General features: G+C 38.0%; 1 protein-coding gene across 2 annotated transcripts in view; it reads right to left on the minus strand.

The window, feature by feature from the left end:
* LOC100026375 (netrin-4-like) overlaps positions 1-17,110 on the minus strand; it is a 72,453-nt gene extending 55,343 nt beyond the window's left edge. Inside the window, exons 1-2 of one of the 2 annotated variants that reach the window (XM_007500282.2) lie at positions 16,832-17,110; positions 16,114-16,367 (exon numbers count right to left, since the gene is read on the minus strand). In XM_007500282.2, coding sequence (XP_007500344.2) covers positions 16,114-16,180 — 67 coding nt within the window. In that variant the 5' untranslated portion in view covers positions 16,181-16,367; positions 16,832-17,110. Of the gene's footprint in view, positions 1-16,113; positions 16,368-16,524 lie in introns of both variants that reach the window. The other variant, XM_007500281.2, reaches the window with a different exon arrangement.
* Positions 17,111-21,699: the final 4,589 nt, after the last annotated feature.

The raw sequence follows: 21,699 nt of genomic DNA on the forward strand, positions 1-21,699 counted from the left end.
AATTCAAAGAATCTATAAATTAACTTCCTTTAGTCTCTTCTCAGGAGCTTCATTAGACATTCCTGGAGGCATCTCAGTAGCTTCCCTCTGAACTCCTTCCAAGTTCTCCTGTGGGCCATTGTGGTTATAGAGTTAAAACTTGGAACTGCTCTTTAGGGCAAGGGCATTCCAACTTTTTTGAAGTCACTGAACTTGTACATTTAAAAAAAATTAATAAAATGACTGAACCTTAATCAAATAGCAATTAGCCATGGAGAAATTCTGTGCTCTGTCTGAGAGTCAATAGTTTTTGTATCTTTCCATATCTTGTTTTATTTCACACAAATAAACCAATAGGCCTCTTTGTATTCTTTAAAAGAAATGTTATAGAGTCTTCTTTAGAACTTGGCACAATAAATTGATTTTAGCTGGTTTAAGTCCAATTGAATCAGTTTGAACTAGTTTGAACCACTTTAAACAGTGTCAAATTGGTTTAAACTGAATTGAACCAATTTCAACTGGTTGAAACCAGATTAAATTGGTTTGAATCTTCATTCTGATGCCAAATTGGGTGCAAAATTGCTTAATGGATATTTTTTTTTTTTAGTCCATATGAGTCTCACCATAGAGGAAATTAAGCCAACTTGACAAAACTCATTGAAATCATTTGAGTTTTAATATTCAGGACAATTCAGGTGGTAATTTCACTTGATTCACTGGGTTATAGATTCCCTTCTTGATCAGGATGAATAATAGGCTTACTTTCAGACAAAGTAGTGCTCATTTCTTCATACATTTTGGTACTTATATTATCTTATTCCTTTACATGACTAAATACCAATAGGTCCCTTTGTGTTCTTTATAGGTACTGTTATACAGTCTCTTTAGAAGTTGGCATTTTTAATTTGGTTTCTTCTGGAACCTTGATGGCAATAAGAATCTATTCATGGAAAGCTTGAATACTATGGCTATACATATATTTATAACTCTTACCTTTCTTCTTAGAATCAATACTATGGGGGCATACAAGTTGCTCAATGGATTAAGAGCTAGGCCAGAGGCTGGAGGTACTCTGTTCAAATCTGACCTCAGACACTTCCTAGCTGTGTGACCCTGGGAAAGTTAATTAACTTCCACTGCCTGGCCCTTACCACTCTTCTGTCTTAGAAGCAATAGTTAGTATTGATTCTAGGAAGGAAGGTAAGGGTTTAAAAAACTAATCAAGGGTCAAATAGCTAGGAAGTTTCCACCTAGCTGCCCCTCAATACTATAAATATCTTGATAAGTCAAATAAGCTAATATTTCATTTTCTTTCTCATCTGTTAGTTTAAATAGCTATATCTAAGTAACTCATCCAAAACCTTTTCCATTGCTGTTAAATCAGTAAATTCTCCCTTTTCATTTTTGATTGGGATACTTTTGATCCAATACAGCCAAGATCAAATCTAATCTACTGAATATGATCCTTAAACCTTTTTGGAATAAGATCTATTCCATCTAATACATTGAAGATGCTATATATTCTTCAACCAGGAAGAGATCTGATAAGCCTCATAAATTTTCCAGCTAAATAAGCTACATCATAATGAGATTTTTCCACTCTTAGAGCTTCTCTCATAACCATGTATTCTACATTTTCTTTTAAATTAACTATTATTTTTCATAGCAATAAGCTCTCCTTGTGACTCTCCACATAGGCTCTCTGTAAATGAAGATTTTGAGAAGTGACAAATGCATTTGCAAAAAGAAAAGGAGCTCAGAACTTTGTGAAATGCCAATCAACTGAGATGAGGAGACAGTTCCATGGAACCTTGGGAAAAAGCAGTTGAGCAGCTTGAGCTGGCTAAGGGGATTCCTTCTCTGGCTGTTGGACCAAAAGGTGGATAATAGGCTCTCTCTAGCATCTGTCCTATTCATAAGACTATGTGCTGAAAAGACTTTTGGGTTTTTAGCCCAGAAGAGACCTGTCAGCATTGCTATCACATCTCCCTTTAGGGAAAGATAACTTTGTTTCCTGAATTTGAATATATCTTGAAATCTTCAATCAACCAGGATAACTTAGAAAATTTAGGGAGACCTATTTTCCTCTTATCCCTACACTCTCCTTACCTCCTCTACCCAAAAGAATAAAAGCCCTCTTAGTTAAAATATTTGATTGTGGGGTTTGGTTATTAGGGGAAATCTTTGAGCTTACCATCTCTGAGAAGAATATTTTAAGACAGTTGGAAGGAAACAGGAAGTAGTACAGGGGGAGGGGCTCAAGATCTAGTCTTTCCCTGGCTTGCTTTCTGGTGTTACCTCTTGAACATTTCCCCATTACCATAATTCCCCTAGTATAAATATATACTACAATTTGGCACCCCAAGAGTTGTCTGACCCACCCCAGGCTAAGAGATATAGATTAAAGTAAAGAAGAGGATGCTGCAAATAGTGTGTGGAGTTATGATATTGGCTGCTTTTGCCTGCTACTGGGTTTACAATATTTTGTACAATTCAGTTACTGGTGTGGTGATGGATGCTATAGGAATGATAGCTAACTCAATTGCTTTCATAACAACTATGCCATTTACTAATAACACAGTGGTATGGCAAATAATCACACAAGCCTATGATTTGCCAGGGCAGCAATCCAGACACTAACATATATCAGGAATATCCTTAAATTTGTGACACCTAAAAAGGCAGTCCGGATTCTAGTAGTAGAAAACAACTTGGAATAACTGGTCAGGAAGATGTGTGAGGAATATCTGAAAGGACAGGCTCAATATGGACATGAGAAAAAGACAACAGTGCTGGTAGATAAAGAGAACAAAGACAAGAAATCAAAGGACCAGAATAAGAAAGGGTCAGAGGGAAAAACTAAGGAAGATACAGAAATCAAAAAGATCCTACCTCTTAGGGATATTGCTAAGATTTCTGACTCAGCTGGTGTTGTCCATTCCAGAATCCACAAACAATTTTCCACCTAGGAATTGTATTCAATAAAACGCAGATTCTCAAAGTTTATAAACAAGCCTTACCAAGCACTCAAGGAGCTGAAAAGGGCCTTTAAAATCTTTGAACCAGATTTTCAGGATTTGGATTTTCTTTTATCTGAATTATTTAGCCCCCACGAGCACAGACAATTCATTGAAAAGACCAGGAAGGACAATTCCCTGACTAGTTGGCCCACAGAGGAGGAAAGAGAAGATTTTGATTTTGCTATTTCCACTAGTTTGTATACCTGAGGAAATGTAGGGGAGACCTCCTGCAAGCAATAAAGTCCTTTTGTTCCAAGCCCAATGCTTGGAGCAAATTTGATAAGTTAAGCCAAGAGAAAGATGAACATCCTGCCACTTTTATTGATAGACTTGCTGAGACAGTTGAATCTATCATGGGTCTAAATCAGGACTCATTAGAATCAGTGGCACATGTTAGGAGACAATTCCTGAGAGGTTATAACTTTCATCTAAAGAAATTCTTTAGGAATTATTTTCCTATATACGATAATATCACAATTAATGAATTACAAGATGCAACTACTTATTTATTTGACAGCCATAAAGAACAGGAGCAGGAAAAGACAGTGTTAAGACAAAAGTTAGAAAATATAGAGCAATCTCTTAAACAAAAGGAGATTGAACAGATCAAAACTTACAAATGATTAAAACTTACTCTAGATCCTCATACCAGCAACAGAGAGGTCAGAGAGAAACAAGAAAATGTTTTTTATGCCACAAAGTTGGTCACTTGATTAAAGATTGTTATCTTAAAAAGAAATATGAACAAAACAACAAAGGCAACAGTACACAGGGAAGAACATATCATAGATCCAAATCAAATTTGTGCTGTGAGCATTGCAATTTGAAACAAGAAACACTGAACCTTGACAGAATGAAATTGGCCATAAAAACAGGTGAAAAACCCAAATACTCAGAGGTTTTGGCCAAGGGAAGACACCCTTTATGAAGCCAGAATTTTAAGATATTTGAAAATAAGCAAAGACATGGCAGAGTTTGGAATGGCAGAGTTTGACAATTAATAAGGGACTTGCAGGAGTGAAACATAAAACTATAAAAGGAAAATAAATTACAGGGGTAGTACCTAAAAAGGAATTTATTGGGTCTGTGAGAAGTTATGATGAAAAACCAAATCAAAATATAAGTGAAAAGCAGAGACAAGTAAAAGGAGTTAGATCAGGAGATTAAATATATGACAGCATAGTTGAGAAATGATTTTTCAGACTCATACAGAAGGGGTATAGTAACCAGTCAGGAGAAAAGCAAAAAACAGATCAAAACTTATTTAGAAAACTTCTTTCAGTGCAGATTGGGTTCAGGGATTGAAAAGGAGAGAAAGAGAATTCATGAAAACTTGCATAAAAATAACTGTAAGTTGTTGGAAGAGACAGAAATACACATTTTCAATTCCCTGCAACAAAATAACCAAATAAAAGCACAGATTAAGGTTACTATGGCAAATGTATCTAGAGGAGCTATAAACAATGTAACTAATCTCACAGACATGGATAAAACCCCACTTGAACCAATTAAAAATTCAAAAAGCTATTTGGTACAGACTCCCTTAGAGAAAATATCTAACTTGAACCCAGAAGCTGAAATTTTTCACCCTATACAAAACAACTTGGAATATTCAAATCTAAAGGGAAAGGAAGTTGAAAATACCGTTAATAGTGATAATATTCAAAGCATTGGAAGTATAACATCAGTTAGATTTGAAAATGCAGATAGAATGCAGGACACAACTGCCATTGATGGCCAAGGGTTCAAGAAACCTCCATGAAGCCAACATTCTAAATGGAGGGAAGGTCTGACCAAGTCAAAGTATATGAAATAACAAATAGCTATGGTTTGATTTCATATTCCAAAGAAGGAAAAGACAATATAGACTCAAATGTAAATAGAGATCAGTCAGTAAATGAATTAAACCAAGAAAATTTAACTGGTCCAACCATACAAATAGCAGAAGATGAAAGTGTGGTACAAAGTGACAGCATGATGGTTGGTTCTTTACCAACACAAAAACCTGAATCATATGTATGAAGTACAGTGGGGAAGAATGAATACACATATCCCAGTGACACCGGGGAGAGTGTAGCTGTACTAAAGTCACTCCCTAAGTATACCATCATAGAGGGAAAGGTTTCTACCTCAACAAAGTCAAATGAGAGGACAGATGAACAAAACCTTGAGATAAAAGACAGTGTAGAACCTGTGAATTTCAGTAACAGCATTGGATACCTGCAAGAAGCAGTAAACCCCATACTATCAAGTTTATCACCACAAAACACAAATCTAGAGCTTGTTAATGAGAAACAACTAGAAACAGAATTGGGAAATATAAAAGCAGGTGACATAGGGTTAGATCAACAGATAAAATCTGAGTTAACAACATCTGATACAAGTTTACATGGCACTGAACAAAATCCAATGAAAAACATAAGGATTACAGAATTCAGTGGCCAAGAGTCAGACTCAGACCAAGCGTATTCATTACTAAATGGTGTAATAATAATAGACCAAAACAATGATGAAGAACAAGAACCCAATGAATTTTTCAAGCTTTATGAGAAAGTTAACAAAGATTGTGATATGTAGGACACAAATGGGCCAAGTAATACCTAGATCCAGAACAAACAAAATCTTATGAATATAATTATGATGATGATATCATGTGGGACAGAGAAGACTCCTTATTAATGGAGGAAATGTTTGCTATGTTTGGAGTTGATAGTTATGAAGAATTTGTACAGAAATTAGACCTTCAGAGAAATATTGAGGATGAAGAAGTATCTAGCATGTTTTTAAATTATCCTACCTATACGGACAGTGTTTATGAATGGGAAGAAACATATTAATGAACAAACTGAAGGAGAGATAGATGTACAATTTCACATCTCTTCTCTAACTTCAACAACATAACATGACAAACACCATCTGTTGAGAAGGATTTAAATCAGGATTAGTTTGAGTTCCATAGAGTAATATACAATACAAAACTTTGTGAGAACAAAGACTATATAAAGTATAAAAATCTGACAGAAGAACAACTAAGGAATTTAATTACACCAGGAAAACCCCTAAGCTCTTATTGAAAAACTCTAACTTCAGAACTATAATAAGTACAAACACCCCAGTAATGGAAGATGGGAAACATCTAGGATGCTATTGAAGCACTTACCCACATTGGATGAATCTGTTATATACCAACTTATAGATGAGAACTGAAACTGGTTACCTATATCTCTCATCCTCCACCTAAAAACAAATCTCTACCAGGAGGAGGAAGAGAGGGAGGATATATCATGAAGACATTACTTCATAGTTTCAGACATCTCACAAGATACAACAATATAGCCACAATGATGTAAAACATTACTTTCGTAATATTACCAGCGATATAGAAGAACAAGATATAACATCATAAAGACAATGCATAAGAAAAATCTAAAGTATTGCCAATGGTCCCAACAACAATAATATCTTAACAATTGTCCCTACAAATGGAAATCATTACATGAGAGTAAAAGAAAAACAACAAAGTGAAAGCATTGCACACAACAACACAAGAACAACAACACAAGAGTACAAGTTAAAACAGAATATAAGCACTGAAAAAAAATGATGAAATAGCTCCAAATATGAAGATATTAGCTCCAATAATAAAAGATCTTTGCTTACAACATTAAGAATGAAACAAAATTACTTAATATAGAAGGCACATCTCTGCAAACACATTACATCATGTATAATTCTATCTATTACAACAAGAAAATAAAAACCATAGAATAAAGGAAAACTCTATCTCCAAGAAAAATTCAAAAGTCAAAATAATCGCCCAATATAAAAATATCAAAGAAGCCAAATCTACATGAAATGAAACCCCTTGTAAAAAATTAAACATCAAATGATATAAGATAATATCACAGTTCAAAATCATAAGATATTAAAAATCTACTTAGTACAACAAACTACATATGCCCATACATGAAGATTATCACACAGAAAAGCATACATCCATGCATGAAGAATCAAACCATTGAAGACTGACAGGCACACATGAAGAATTTAAACTTACTTCCATGCACAAGCAAACAAGGAAAAATCCATTTTACACACAGGCATACAAAGAGCTTACACACATGCATGTTCCTATATGTTAAAGAACATGGGACTTCAATCAAGGTGAGATGACAGACAACATGTGTAAGCTGCACAGATGAAAAGCCCAAGACATGTGTGTTTTCTATAATCAACACCAAAGACATGGAAAAACTTTGAAATCTAGTACTGATGGTGATGAGGTCATGTAAGAATTCATCATGCATGTTAACTTCATACATGTATGCATACACATATACAATCACACATAAGCACAGCGTGGAAAGGAATCTCATGGATTAGGCAAGTATGTAATATCTCATAATTAGAACACACACAAAATTCATACTGATATAACTGTGAGTTTCTGTGGAGAATTCAAACCAACAAAGGACATTTTCTTATCTGTATGACTTTAAACAGAACTCACATACAAAATGTATCATAATTGTACATATATAAAACTTATACAGACAAAACTATGTACATTTGTAAAATACTAATGGAGCTAACATTCTAACAGTATAAGGTTAAGTTACTGACATGCTAACAACTAACACACAAAGCAAGATTAGGAAAATCATTTAAAATTCTAGATAGATAAAGGACAGATGGATAGCATAGTTAACATAAATTAAGCTACATAGTAATGTTAGGAATGGATATTATTTATAAAAAAACTTTTACTTAGAATTCATTAGGAAATAAGGAAGTTGTGTTGTTGTTAACAAACTGTTTAATTTGTTGCATTGGTTACTATTGTTTTCAAAACCATATTTCTGTATTGCATTTCTATGACCTATCCCATTTTCCTTAATCCCAAATCTTAGAATAGGGTTAGAGAAATTAGGATAGTAAAGACAGACTAGGATTTTTATTTTGAGGGGTTGTGGAATACTTTAAAATAGTATAATATCATAGCTTCGACAGCAGACAGTAGTAAAATGAAAGGTAAGTATGAAAAAGCAGTGCAGAATTACTGGCTGTAAATTCTGCTTAAGTCAGAAAACGGGGATTTGTAAATGAAGATTTTGAGAAGTGACAAATGCATTTGCAAAAAGAAAAGGAGCTCAGAACTTTGTGAAATGCCAATCAACTGAGATGAGGAGACAGTTCCATGGAACCTTGGGAAAAAGCAGTTGAGCAGCTTGAGCTGGCTAAGGGGATTCCTTCTCTGGCTGTTGGACCAAAAGGTGGATAATAGGCTCTCCCTAGCAATTGCCTTATTCATAAGACTATGTGCTGAAAAGAGTTTGGGTTTTTAGCCCAGAAGAAATCTATCAGCATTGCTATCACATCTCCCTTTAGGGAAAGATAACTTTGTTTCCTGAATTTGAATATATCTTGAAATCTTCAATCAACCAGAAAAACTTAGAAACAGGAAGTAGTACAGGGGGTGGGGCTCAAGATCCACTCCTTCCCTGGCTTGCTTCCTGGTGTTATCTCTCTAACATTTCCCCTTTACCATAATTCTCCTAGTATCAATATCTACTACATCTCCCTTGGGGTGTACGGGGTGCTCAGGGAGGAGTGGTATCTCTGGTTTGGAGAACTTGTCGTGCCCTCCTAGGGCAGCTCTCCAACCTCTGACCCTCACCTGACACCCAGCTCTCACTTGTGGCTCCTAGTAGCTGCTAACATGCGGCAGCGGCCACACCCCGGCGACGGCTTCAACAAGCCGGCTAAACCTCGTGAGGGTAGCCATCGGGTCGTAGACCCCTTGGTGAACTAAGGCTTTGCTCACCCAGCATGTGAAGACTGTTTCAGCCAAATAGATGGAAGAAACCAATAAGAAGGTTCAACGGCTGAGAGGGCGATGTAGCAAAGCACTGTGGAGTGCTTAGGGCTTGTTGGAGCACAAAAGACAACACAGCCATCCAATGCAGCTGAGGAAGTCTCCAGGTGTAATGACTTTAGTGCCACTGGACCCAGGCTTCCAACACCGAGAGAGTGGGACTGTCTCTGTGCATCGACTTTTCCACTTAAATCTCCTTCACGCACAAGTGTTTTTGTGCACACTCATCTACATCACAGATGAAAGCGCACAAAGACAATTGTCATCCTTGGTTACTGAGAGACTACTACTACATCTCCCTTATATAGCTGTTATATTTTCATATTGAAATGTTTCCCTTGGTTTCTGTTTGAAGCAGATTAAATCATTCAAACCAATTCAATTTGGTTTAAATCAGTTCAAATCAGTAAAAACTGGTTCCAAATAGTTTTTAGAAACCAGTAAAATGGATGCAGTATAGTTTAAACCAGTTTAAACTGGTTTAAATCAGTTTAATCTGGTTTGAACTTGTTCAAATCTTTGATCTAATTTAGACTGGTTCAATTCCACTTAAATCTGTTAAAATGGATTCAATATGGTTTAAGCCAGGTCAATCCAGTTTATACAAATCAGTTAAAATCAGTTAAAACTAGTTGATACCAAAAAACAAACAAACAAACAAAAAAACAGTTCCAATCAGTTCATTTTAGTTTGAATCAGTTCAAGCCAGTTTAAAATGGTTAAAATAATTTCATATCAGTTTTTTAACTTTCCATATTTACATTTTATTTGGTTGTTTTTCTATGTTAAAATTTTATGTAGGCTTCACATTTTTCATTGTTTATTTAAGCATTATACAGTTATATACTTAATTTTATGCAAATATATTTAATGTTATTGTTTATACCTTTACCATTTAACAGCTGACTACAAGCAATGCAAATAGTACTTATATGAATTAAAGCATAATTTCAATTGGTCTTTATTTAGCTCTGTAAAGAAAGATAATGCTATTGAAGTTACTGTACTCAGTATTTTAAAAAATTTGGAAAACTCAATAATGGCCACTGGATTGGAAAAGATCAGTTTATGTCCCAATTCTAAAAAAAGGCAATGCCACAAAACATTTAAATTACCAAACAAGTGCACTCATTTCATAATCAGGAAGGTTATGCTTAAGAGTCTGTAAGCTAGGCTTCAGCAATATGTGAACTGAGAATTACCAAAAGAGCAAGCTGCTTTTTGAAGAGGCAGAGGAATAAGAGATGAAATTCTGACATTCACTGGATTATGCAAGAAAATTCCAGAAAATCATCTACTTCTGCTTCATTGATTATACTAGAGCCTTTGAATATGTGGATCACAAGAAAACATGGTCAATAATCAAATAGCCAGAGGACCAATTCATCTTACTTGTATTCTGAGGACCCTATATGTAGTTAAGAAATTAGAACTGAACAGGGAACTTATGATTGGTTTAAGATTGGGAAAGGAAAATCTGCCCTCAGATACTTCCTAGCTGTGTGACCCTAGGCAAGTCACTTAACCCCCATTGCCCAGTCCTTACCACTACTCTTCTCCCTTAGAACCAATACATAGTATTGATTCTAAAGTGGAAGGTAAAAGTTAAAAAAAAAAGATGGGGAAAGGAATATGACAAGGCTGTATAATGTCACTGCATCCTTTTAACTTATTTGCGGAGTATGTCATGTGAATTGCCAGGCTGGATGAATCAAAAGCCAGAAGGTTGCCAGGAGAAATAAAACAACCTCATTATATGCAGATGGTACTACTCTGATGGTATAAAACACAGAAGAATTAAGAAGCCTGTTGCCGAGAATGTAAAAGTTGGTTTGAAGCTTGACAAGAAAGAAAAAAAAACAAAAACTAAGATCTTGGCAACTGGTCTCCATCTCCTGGACGATACAGGGAAAAGAAATGAAAGCAGTTTCAGAGAGAGAGACAGACAGACAGACAGAGAGAGAGAGAGACAGAGACAGACAGAGACAGAGAGAGAAAGAGAAGAGAGTGAATAATGTGTAATCAGCCTGAAAAGAGAGGCTGAAGCCAGACTAAGAAAAGCAGCTTCTTATTATAGACATGTATATATCTCTAAAACCCACATAACAAACTTCCCTTTCAAAGACTGAGGTTGTATAAATTGTGTTAACCCTAAAAAAGAAAGGAAGGTAGGGAAGAAGGAAGAAAAGAAAGGAAGAAAGGAAGGAAGGAAGGAAGGAAGGAAAGAAGAAAGAAAGAAAGAAAGAAAGAAAGAAAGAAAGAAAGAAAGAAAGAAAGAAAGAAAGAAAGAAAGAAAGAAAGAAAGAAAGAAAGAAAGAAAGAAAGAAAGAAAGAAAGAAAGAAAGAAAGAAAGAAAGAAAGAAAGAAAGAAAGAAAGAAAGAAAGAAAGAGGAAGGAAGGAAGGAAGGAAGGAAGGAAGGAAGGAAGGAAGGAAGGAAGGAAGGAAGGAAGGAAGGAAGGAAGGAAGGAAGGAAGGAAGGAAGGAAGGAAGGAAGGAAGGAAGCCAGTCCCTAGTCTATTGAAGGAAACAATCAATAAATATTTCTTATACACCTACTATGTGCCAAGAACTGTGCTAAATGCTAGCAACCTAAAGAGAAGCAAAAGACAGTTCCTGAATTGAGTTCACAATCTACTGAAGTTAGCTTCCAAACAGATATATAGAAACACAATGTAGACAAAATAAAATACAAATACATAATTAACAGAGGGAAGGGGCTAGCATTAAGAAAGATTAGGAAATGTTTCCTATAGAAGGTGGGATTTTATTTAGGATCTGGAAACCAGGAACGCCAGGAAATGGAGACGAAGAGGGAAAACATTCCAAGCGTGAGGTACAGCCAGACACAAGGTAGGAGTTAGGAGGTGGAGTTTTGTGTGAGGATCAGCAAAGAGGTCAGTGTCACTGGAAGGCAGACTATATGGGAGGGAGACAACTAGGTAACAGTGGATAGAGTATCAGGTGTGGAGTCATAGAACTTGGGTTCAAATGTGATCTTACATGCTTCCTAGCTCTGTGACCCCGGGCAAGTCACTTAATCCAGTTTTCCTAGTCTTTGGCACTCTTATGTCTTAAAATTGATATTAAGACAGAAAATAAGGGTTAAAAAAAGAATATATGGGAGGGCATAAAGTATAATAAAACTGGAAAGGTGGGGTGGGGGTGGGATGAGACAGGATTTGAAGGACAACACCAAACAGAGGATCTTATACTGAATCCTAGGGAGCCAGTGGAATTTCTTTAGAGAATGTATCTATAGTTTGATGTATCCGGTATGTATAAGCTGAATACAAAATACATACAAAGTAATTTCAGAGAAGTAGTGCAAAATAAAGAGTTAAAGGACAATAGCAGAAAGGTTCACTGTTAAGTATAACATTCATAGCAGTATTTTTGTTGAACCACAAGCAAGGTAGGTGCCCATCATTGTGGAATGCCTAAATAGGTTGTTTCACCAATGAAATAAAATATTATCTTTCTTTAAGTCAAACATGAGGAAATCAGAGAACCATGGTAAGACATGGATTGATTCGTGGTGAAATAGGACCATATAAATAGCACGGACAGTAGCCACAATTGCATAAATCAAAAGAACAATAAAACAAATAATTAAGTCTGTGTCACTGTATTGACCAAGTGATGTAATGACTAGAAAAGAGAGGTAGACAATGAGAGATAGAGAACTATACTCAGCTGACTTTATTGGTGTTTTCTAAAATTATGGTTAAAAAAGGCTTCCCTGGTAGGGGACAAGAAGGGTCATGTTCAGAAATGCATGTAATATAAAAATAATGCTATTTAAATATTAAATATAATAATATCAAATATTTAATAATAAAATATATTAAAAGTATAAAAATAAAACTTAAAAAAATTAAAGGTATTGGACTAGATGACCTTGAAAAATTCCTTCTAGTTCTAATTTATGATCTTATAATTAAATGGTCAATACCATCCCTGCCAGCTCTGCCATGATTCTATCTAAAACCAGTCATCCCTTTTGCAAAAATACCCCCCTTAGCCCCTTTTAGAGCCCCACTGATCTTTCAGCGAAAACCAAGTTTAACCGTAGAACTCAGTATGAAAATCTCTTTTCTCTCTTTTCTCTCTCTCTCTCTCTCTCTCTCTCTCTCACTCACTCACCTGCCTTCATAATCAAAACCAGACTCATAGATATGCTATGATGATGTTAGGTAAGACTCCTTATCAGAAGTCCAGCCATTTTGTAGACCCCAAACCAACTTGTCACTAAGATTCCCACAACTTTTTTGACTCTACTCAAGCATGGCCAGTAATTGTCCCTCTGTACTTAGTAATGATTTCTATCATTACTAAGACCAATTCTGCTTGGCCCCTGGAGAGTAGAATTAACAGCAGTGGGTGGAAGGGTGGAAGACTGAGATTTCTGGGTGGATATGAGGAAAAATTTCTCAATAATCAGAGCCATCTCAAAATGGAATGGTTTGTCTCAGGACATAGTGAGTTTTCCCATCACTGAAGATTATCAAGTTGATGCTGAATAACCACCTCTTAGCAAAATAGTAGAAGGAATTCTTGGTCAATTACGGCCCATTAGTCCTATCTCTCAATCCCAATGATTGGACTAAGAATCTATTGACTTGGGTCCTCTTTTTAACTCCGATCTGTTCTTTATTTAACTTTGGACCCGATTAGCCATAATTATATGTTTTAGGTTCAGAGTGCCAACTTGGAGATGCTAAAAGTTTTTGTTCCCCAACACTGCACTAATTATGTCCTTAGTGCTAAAAATAATGATAAATGTTAATAACTGCTAACATTTATAAAGCCATTTGAGGCTTGCAAACATTTTGCAAATATGATTTCATTTGGTCCTTACAATAATCCTGGAATATAGGTTCTATTCTGATTCTGATTTTACAGTTGAGAAAACTGAGGCAGGCAATGGTTAAGTGACTTACCCAGAAGTGAATAGTTAATAAGTGTTTGATATAGGATTTGAATGCAAGTTTTTCTGATTCCAAATCTGGCACACTACCTACTATACCAAGCTAACTCTAGTCTATTGATTTCTGAATGTCTTTTCTATTGGTTAAGTGCATCTGGAATTTTAATCCTATCCTATCTATACCCAGGGTAGCTATCAAGCCAGACCAAACTTCCAAGCACATCACTGTTAAAGGGGAACTGGATTTGCCAGTCTGGCACCAGCATCATAACCATTCTAGTCCAAACAAAACCAGTCTTTTTGAAGATAGAGAATGTCACCCCTGTTGTGACAAAGATCTAGCTGTGACTCAGTCAAGTGCCTAAGGCTACAACCAATTTTCCTCTTTTGCTCCGCTGGCATTTAGCACTCTGTCATGCTATTTTCTCAAAGTCATTGTAATTAAAATAATTTTCGTAGCTTCTATGTCTTGTTATCTAATTCAGGGGTAGAGGAGGAAGTGATCTCAAGACAGTGGAAGGAGAACTAATTTTGCCCCAAGGTAAACAAAATGCAGGCAAGAGTTAAGGAGAGGACCTAGATCACTAGATTTTTGGTCCAAACCATTAGGATGTTCTGCTTTTGATTTCTGAATGAAGAGTTTTGCTTCAAAGAATCAATGTGCCTAAGAATTTCCTGCATCTTATCAATTATATATTATCTTATATATGATATATGTATAAAATTTTATTGATTAATCATGTTATAATTATAAATATGTAAATACATAATCTCAGCAGTTTTATAATTTTCAAAACACTTGATACTCATTATTTAATTTTATTATCAAAACAGTCCTATAAAGGAAGCTGGGAAATTATCTCTATTTTATAGATGGAAATACAGGTTGAGAGAGGTAGTTGTGAAGGTTTCTCTGTGGCAGTCTCTCTGTGTGGCTCTCTGCCCCTCTTCCCAATATATTTTTTTTTCTTTCCTTCTTGCTTTCTTTTTCTTCTTCCTCTATTTCTTACTCTCTGTCTCTATCTCTCTGTGTCCCTCTGTCTCTGTCTCTCTCTCTGTGTCTCTTGATTTCATTTATCTCAATGACAAGCATCAAGAAAAAAATTAAAATCTATTCTTTAACCTCAGCAGTTTCCCCAGCCCATCATATACTACTTCTTTATTATTCTCCTAACAAATTCTCTTCCCTCTGTGGATTATTTCCAATTTATCCTGGATCTAGCTGGTCTGTACATAGTTATTTGTACATCCTCTCCCCCATTAGATCATAAATTCATCAAGAGCCTCCAACTTTTCTTCCTATTCTTAGTATGGTGCTTGGCACACTGTAGATATCTAGGAAATACTTATTGACTGACTAAAATCTCAAAGTATTTGGAGGTAGAAGGGATAATCAAGTCCTTCTGGAATATTTTGTGGGGTTTTTTTAATCTCTAAAGAAATATTTACTACTCACTAATCCCAGCTCACCAATCCATTCTATAGTAAATGAAGTAGTAACAAGGCTGGGTTGTGACAAAACACCTGGATTCTAGTCTTGCTTCTATAACTTCTGTTAATTAACTTTCCCCTCCTATGAAATGAAGGCTCTACTGGATTAGGTCTTGTCTACTAGACTGGAGATTTATTTTTAAACATTTTTCTATTTAAAACACAGTATTCTTCAATATAGTTGGTTTCCTTTAATTTAAAAACATGATTCCGAGAGGGGTCCACAGGCTTCCCTAGACTACCAGAGGTGTTCAGGACACCTTAGAAAGTTAAGAACCTCTGATCCAGGCGATCTCGAAGACATTGTCCATCTCTAACATTCTGTGTTCTAAAGGCTGATTTCTAATAGCCTTGCCAGCTCTGCCAATTCTAGGTTCTAAGATTCCTTTCAGCTTTGACAAAAATGGTCCTCAGGTCCATTATTATCCATTCTGAGGTCCATTACAATTCTGACATGCCAAGATTCCCTGGTCTTAGGTTTCTAACTCTATCATTGTGGTGGACCCAAACGACCGGATTATTTTCTCTTCCTCGAAGACCCTGAGACTCGCTCTGTTTTCAGTGTCCCGCTGGACTGGTCCTGAGCTCCTAATATCTCCCGGAGAGAGGGGTGGGGGTAGGAAAAATTAAGAGATGTCATTTGATTTGGAAAGATAGGAGAGCAGAGGGTTTAAAGGGTTAATTCCAGCACTTTCCCAGGAAGGGGTAGGGGGAGGTGGACTGCTTTGACTGCTTTGACTGCTTGAGATTTCTGAAAGCACACTCCTTTTACCCCTCTCCGCATCACCTAACCCCAGCAGCTTGTGCCCCCATTCCTTACCTGCCTCGCCGGAGCCAGAGACCACGTATTTCAGAAGCAAGATCAGGGCGAGCCCCAGGGCCACCATGGCTGTTAGGAGGGCTCACCTTCCTTCACCTCTGAATCCAGCTGCTGCAGCCCAAGCCCTGGACCCCCTTCTTAGGCCAGCGGGGCTACCGACTGGGCCATCATCTCCTCTCCTCCGTGAGCTTGGGGGACTGGGCTCCCTCTCAACCGCTCACTAGGCGCAGGCGGGCAGGGGATGGCATCTCACTCTGTAAAGTTGGGGAGGAGAGAAGCAGGGTGCTGAGCGGAGGGGAGGGTCAAAGCACAGATCAGGATCTCCCGGGACTCACCTGCTGCCTGAGACTTTGCTTTCCAAGCCACTCGCTTACGAGAATCGGCTTATTATGAGCAGTTAAGGACCCTTACCCCAACTCTAGCCCTGGGAGAACGCTGCGCTCCCAAGACGAACCCTAGGCGCCTCAGTCTCAGCGCCAGGCTTCGTGAACTGCGCTCGTCCAGTGACTTCCTCCAGTGCCGGGACAGCAGAGAGGCAAAAGGATGAGGGTGGGGGTTGGGGGGGGGGGGGAGGTGCGAACAGCGAGCAGGGAGGCAGAATGAGAAGGGCCTTTGACAGTCACCGTGTCTTGTCTGGACTCCAGCACCGGGCTTAAGAGAGGCAGAATAGGGCAATCCTAGAAGAAGGCTTGGAGGAGGAGGGATGGGGAAAAGTTACACTATTTCTTTGCCTCGCGAAACTTCTTTTTGTCCCAAGTCCTGTCGATGACCCAGAACTCCAGCGTCCCTTGCAGTTGCACCTCCCTACCAAAGCCCCTTAGCTGTTGTTGGAAAGGGCTCTTTCCCTTGACTCAAGTCGGACTCCCGAGATTGGCTTCCCAGTAAAGTCTGAGGTTTGTCAGCCTAGTTTGGGGAAGTTGGGCGGGAGCAACTTTTGGCCCTTTAAATTAAATACCCAGCTCCAGAATGTTGTCGTTCCCTTCCCTAGGGTCTTCACTCTAGCTGAATTGAAATTGTTTCAGGAGCGCCCTCTGTCCAGGCTTCTCCGTCATTAACCACACCTTCCCTACTACATCATTCCTCCCTCCTTGAATGACAGAAGCCAATCAATCATCAATCAATTATAAGTCACAGAATCATGGAATATTAGAGAAGAAAATATAGAGAGGGGAAGAGTCTTCAGATGAAAAACTGTTGGTTTTGGAGAATCAAGGATTATTCATTTGGCCACACACACCCCTGGGCAGAGCTGGATCCAGGCAAAGGATGTTCGGTTATATTTGATTCCATCTTTTAAACAACAGGATTCTTCAAATGAGTTGGGATGGCTGCATATCATCAGCCCAAAGAGCACTGGAAACATGCATGGGGTGGGAGGGAATAAGCCGAAGTCTTCCACCAGTCAAGGACTGATCAGGAGAACTTTCTGAAATTTATAATGACCAGAAACTCATGTCATGCCAATACTGATATTTTTTAAATGTTACTAGATCATTCCTTTTAATAATTACTTTTATGCCTTAATGTTTTATTAATCACATTCATTACTAATTAAATGACAACTCATAACATACAAAGGGATAAAATTAATTTGCAAATGAGTTGTCACTTTATCTACAGGCTCCTTCTCTGCCACTGATCTTGGCCATTCATTTGACTCACAATTATTTAATTTCATATGTTTCCTCTTCTTTACTACACTGAAAGCTCTTGAGGACAGAGTATTATTTAAACATATTTGGGCTTTTCCCCAACAACCCATTATACTTGGCATAAGGCTTAGTGCAATGCAATAATACACTTTAACTGAGTAATTCTCAATAAATTTCTATTGATTTCTTATGTATAAAGACCCTCAGTAGTCTCACTGTACCCCTAAACAAAGAAGCCAGGGAAGCCCAAATTCCTTGAGTCTCCTGGCCAAAGTAATGCTGCGGTAATGTCCAGAAGCCCCCTTTTTTGAGATGGGTATTTGAATATCAACTAACCCCAATTCCCTCCACTTTCCCCCAATATTGAGATCAGTATCAGTCCCAGAAACTTGCTCCTATACAACTGGCCTTGATTTCTTTTCCTTGTCCCAAATGTCAGGTCCCATTTGACCCAGATTAGAACCCTATAAAAAATCCACTGATTTTACCCCAGACCTGATTAGTTTCCATCTTCCCAGACCTCCTCTCATATTGTGACTATTTTCCTTTTATAAAGTTTGCTTGCTTCACTTTCTCCCTGCTAGGTGGTCCTGACTCGAGTTGAGATCTTTCTTAGAATGTCCCATCTCCCAACCATACCAGCTTTCCCCTTTGGAAACATCAGCTGTTTTCCACAACTGGGTCTAATGATCTTGGCAGAGTTAGGTAATAGAAAGTAATGGCTAGACTGTCCATCAGGGGTCTAACCCAATCACATTGTGGTTGGGCATCTTAGACACTTCCCCTTGGCAACATAAAGCCTATGGCAGGACATGACCCAGTTTTAAAAGAATACTGTTTGTGCTCATGCTTTGCTGTTAAGACAGGAAGGCTGGAATTGAGGTGGCGACGCATTCCTCTCACCACCTCCCCTCCTTCCTCCAGTTTAAATTGAATTGCCTAGAGGATGCCTTCTTGCATGTGAGGTTCTCCAGAGCAGAGGAAAGGAAATAGCATTCTGCTCAGGACTTTGAAATGGCCTGGCTCAGACCTCTTGATCAACTTTTCAAATAAGCCCAAGAAACTCATGGAAGTGTGGTAGGGAACCAAATGTTGCCACTTTTGTTGCTGCCAGCTACTGAAGAAGAAACCCCAAATGGCTTTTGGTCTATCACAAACACCCTAAATCTAATATACAAGTCTGGCCTCATGGACCAGATGAACATTGGCCTCAGTACATTACATTTGCCTGAAGTAGAGACTATAAGCAAAGCTGAGCCAATACAATGAAGTAAAAGGTGGGTTTTGAAAGACCTGGAGAACAGGCCCAGTTTAAATGGCAACTGTGGGATTTGGGCACCCCCCACTGGTTAGTCTCAGGAAGAATCCTAGGGAGCTCCTCTCTGTTATTGCCAACACACCAACCAGAGAGAGGGATAGCCTCCCAATGGTACACCCCATTTATATAAATGGCAGTACCCCTCAAAAAATAAATAAGAAGTTGATGTCCCCTTGGGACCCCAATGCTCCTTACTACCATGATAGTTCACTGGTCCTCATGTAATAGGAATCATTTCTTGTTCTTTATTGATTCAGTGTCCCAAGCTAGGAAATCCTGTCCTCCAGGAGAGCACTTCCATGACACTAGAGAGCTTCATGGGCAATATGATGGAAAAGGTCCAGGTTCCCTTTAACTGTTGATACCATCACATTCATTGATTTTCTTTCATAGTAGCCTCTATTAGAACCCCTCTAATCAACACAGATTCCTTGGCTGCCCATCTAGTCCCATGGGACAAGATTAAATCTATCACCAACCTATTCATAGATTGGTTAAATAGGATCCAGTAAACTTCCCATCACTAGTTAAAATAGTTAACATTCCCAGTCCTGTCCCCCAACTACAACCAAGACTCAAAGAAACAAATTATTTGGATTATATTGAAATTGTAAAAAAAGTAGAAATTGAAATTGGAGTTATAAAGGAATCAGAAAATGAAAATACATTGATAAAAACAATATCTTCTTTTAGCCACACCTTCTGACTGGTTAAGAAACCAGAGAAGAAGCAGCGGTGCCTTACTTTTGCAACTTAAATAGAATAGTCATCCCATCAAGGCCCCATTCCCTAATATTATAGAAGTCACTAAAAAGAATCAGAATTCAAAGGATGATGATTTTCAGTGGCACACTTAATTAGCATGTCTTGCTCAATTCCTTTTGTCAAAACTTAGCCACAAGTTGCCTTTACCAAATTAATTAATTTTCTTTTAAAATTAATTCTCCCTCAAATTATATGTCAATACTGTTTTTAATAATCATTTTCTGATATGTTGAGATCTATTTCCTCTGCCTCCCTCCAATCTCTCCCTCCTCACCAAGATGACAAGGCAATATAATATAGGTTGCACATGTGCTATTATACTCTCTCTCTCTCTCTCTCTCTCTCTCTCTCTCTCTCTCTCTCTCTATATATATATATATATATATATATATATATATATACATATATATGTATATATGTATATATATATATATGTTTGTCATGTTCGACAAGATACATATTGCTTACTTACTGGAGAAAAGTGTATGGAGGAAATAAAGTAAAGAGTGGTGTGCTTCAGTCTACATTATTCAGACTTCATTAGTTCCTTCTATAGTGGTGGCTAGCTTCTTTTGTCATGAGAACCTTGGAGTTGTCCTGGATCTTTGCATTGTTGACAGTAGTTAAGGCACTAATTGCTTACAATTATTTTTCATGTAAGAGCTAGCCTAGTATGTATTGACAAGCTTCCCCATGAACTTTCTAAATTCTCCACCTATGGCTCCTGGGCTGTGCTTAGCAGGATCTGAGATTTCCCTGGACTCCAGGACCAAAATATTTCATGACATTCTCCTAAAGGGAAAATTGGAGAAGAATCTAGTCAGAGATGTCTTCATACTAACTTCATACTAGCTGATGATCTTGTTAGGAACTATAGGAACTATTGTGCATCTGCACAATAGTTCCTATAGTTCCTAACAAGATATAGGCACCCTCCAATTCACTAAATTCCTGGGGATCATCTGGTCTTCAGGGAGCCACGAGATCTGAACCCAGTTAAGAGCCATCTCCTTCACTTGTAAACTCCAAATACTTTGGAGGAGGCTCAGCATCTCCTGGGGCTCTTTGGGTTTTGAGACAACTGACACCCTCCAAATTTTGCTAAAGGTATGGTTTACCAAATCATGCATGAGTTAGAATTTTACTGGGAGCCACAGTGATGCCAAACAGGGTGACTCTAGTGCTTTTTCACTATTACAGCCAAGGGTATTGTACACTGGAAAGAACACTGCCACCCCTGATTATACCGCTTGAAGCGTACAGACCAGACATCGGAACAAAAGCTCCTCTGTGGCCTTTGGGTGCAAAGCAGCCCTTTTCTGAGCATTACGTGCCCTTAGAGAGGCAAATACCAGCCATCTATCTAGTCCTCCTAAAGATCAAGTGCATTACAAAAGAAGATTCTCTCATCTTGTGGAGAGGAGTTTCTGTTACATGCTGGGCAAAAGATAGTAACCTCCTGAGACTCAGCACATAAGATGGAAATGGTACCTCAAGAATTGGGTCAGATCCAGACCCAGAGAGTATCCCACCAGTCCCAACTCATGTTCCCAGTGTGCTTTTCCCACCCAGGCAACTTGCATGGCACATACTGCTACCCCTCCTTGTGCTGGACCTTGGAATCCCAAACCTCACTCTGACTCTTTGGAGATAGTATGCCAAATAGAACATTTTCCCTCAAGCAAGTGAGCAAAATCAATACCAAAACGTGTCAAACTGGGCAAACTGTCCTCTCTCCATCCCCCATACAGGGACACAATGATAGCTGTGAATGATTCACTTTTAAAGGAAGCCAGGTAGCCAATGGTGTGAGCTAGGGAGAGGAGGTGGGTGATCAAGGTCACAGCCGTC

The sequence above is a fragment of the Monodelphis domestica genome, chromosome 7 (genome assembly GCF_027887165.1).
Source record: "Monodelphis domestica isolate mMonDom1 chromosome 7, mMonDom1.pri, whole genome shotgun sequence".
NCBI classification, from domain to species: domain Eukaryota; kingdom Metazoa; phylum Chordata; class Mammalia; order Didelphimorphia; family Didelphidae; genus Monodelphis; species Monodelphis domestica.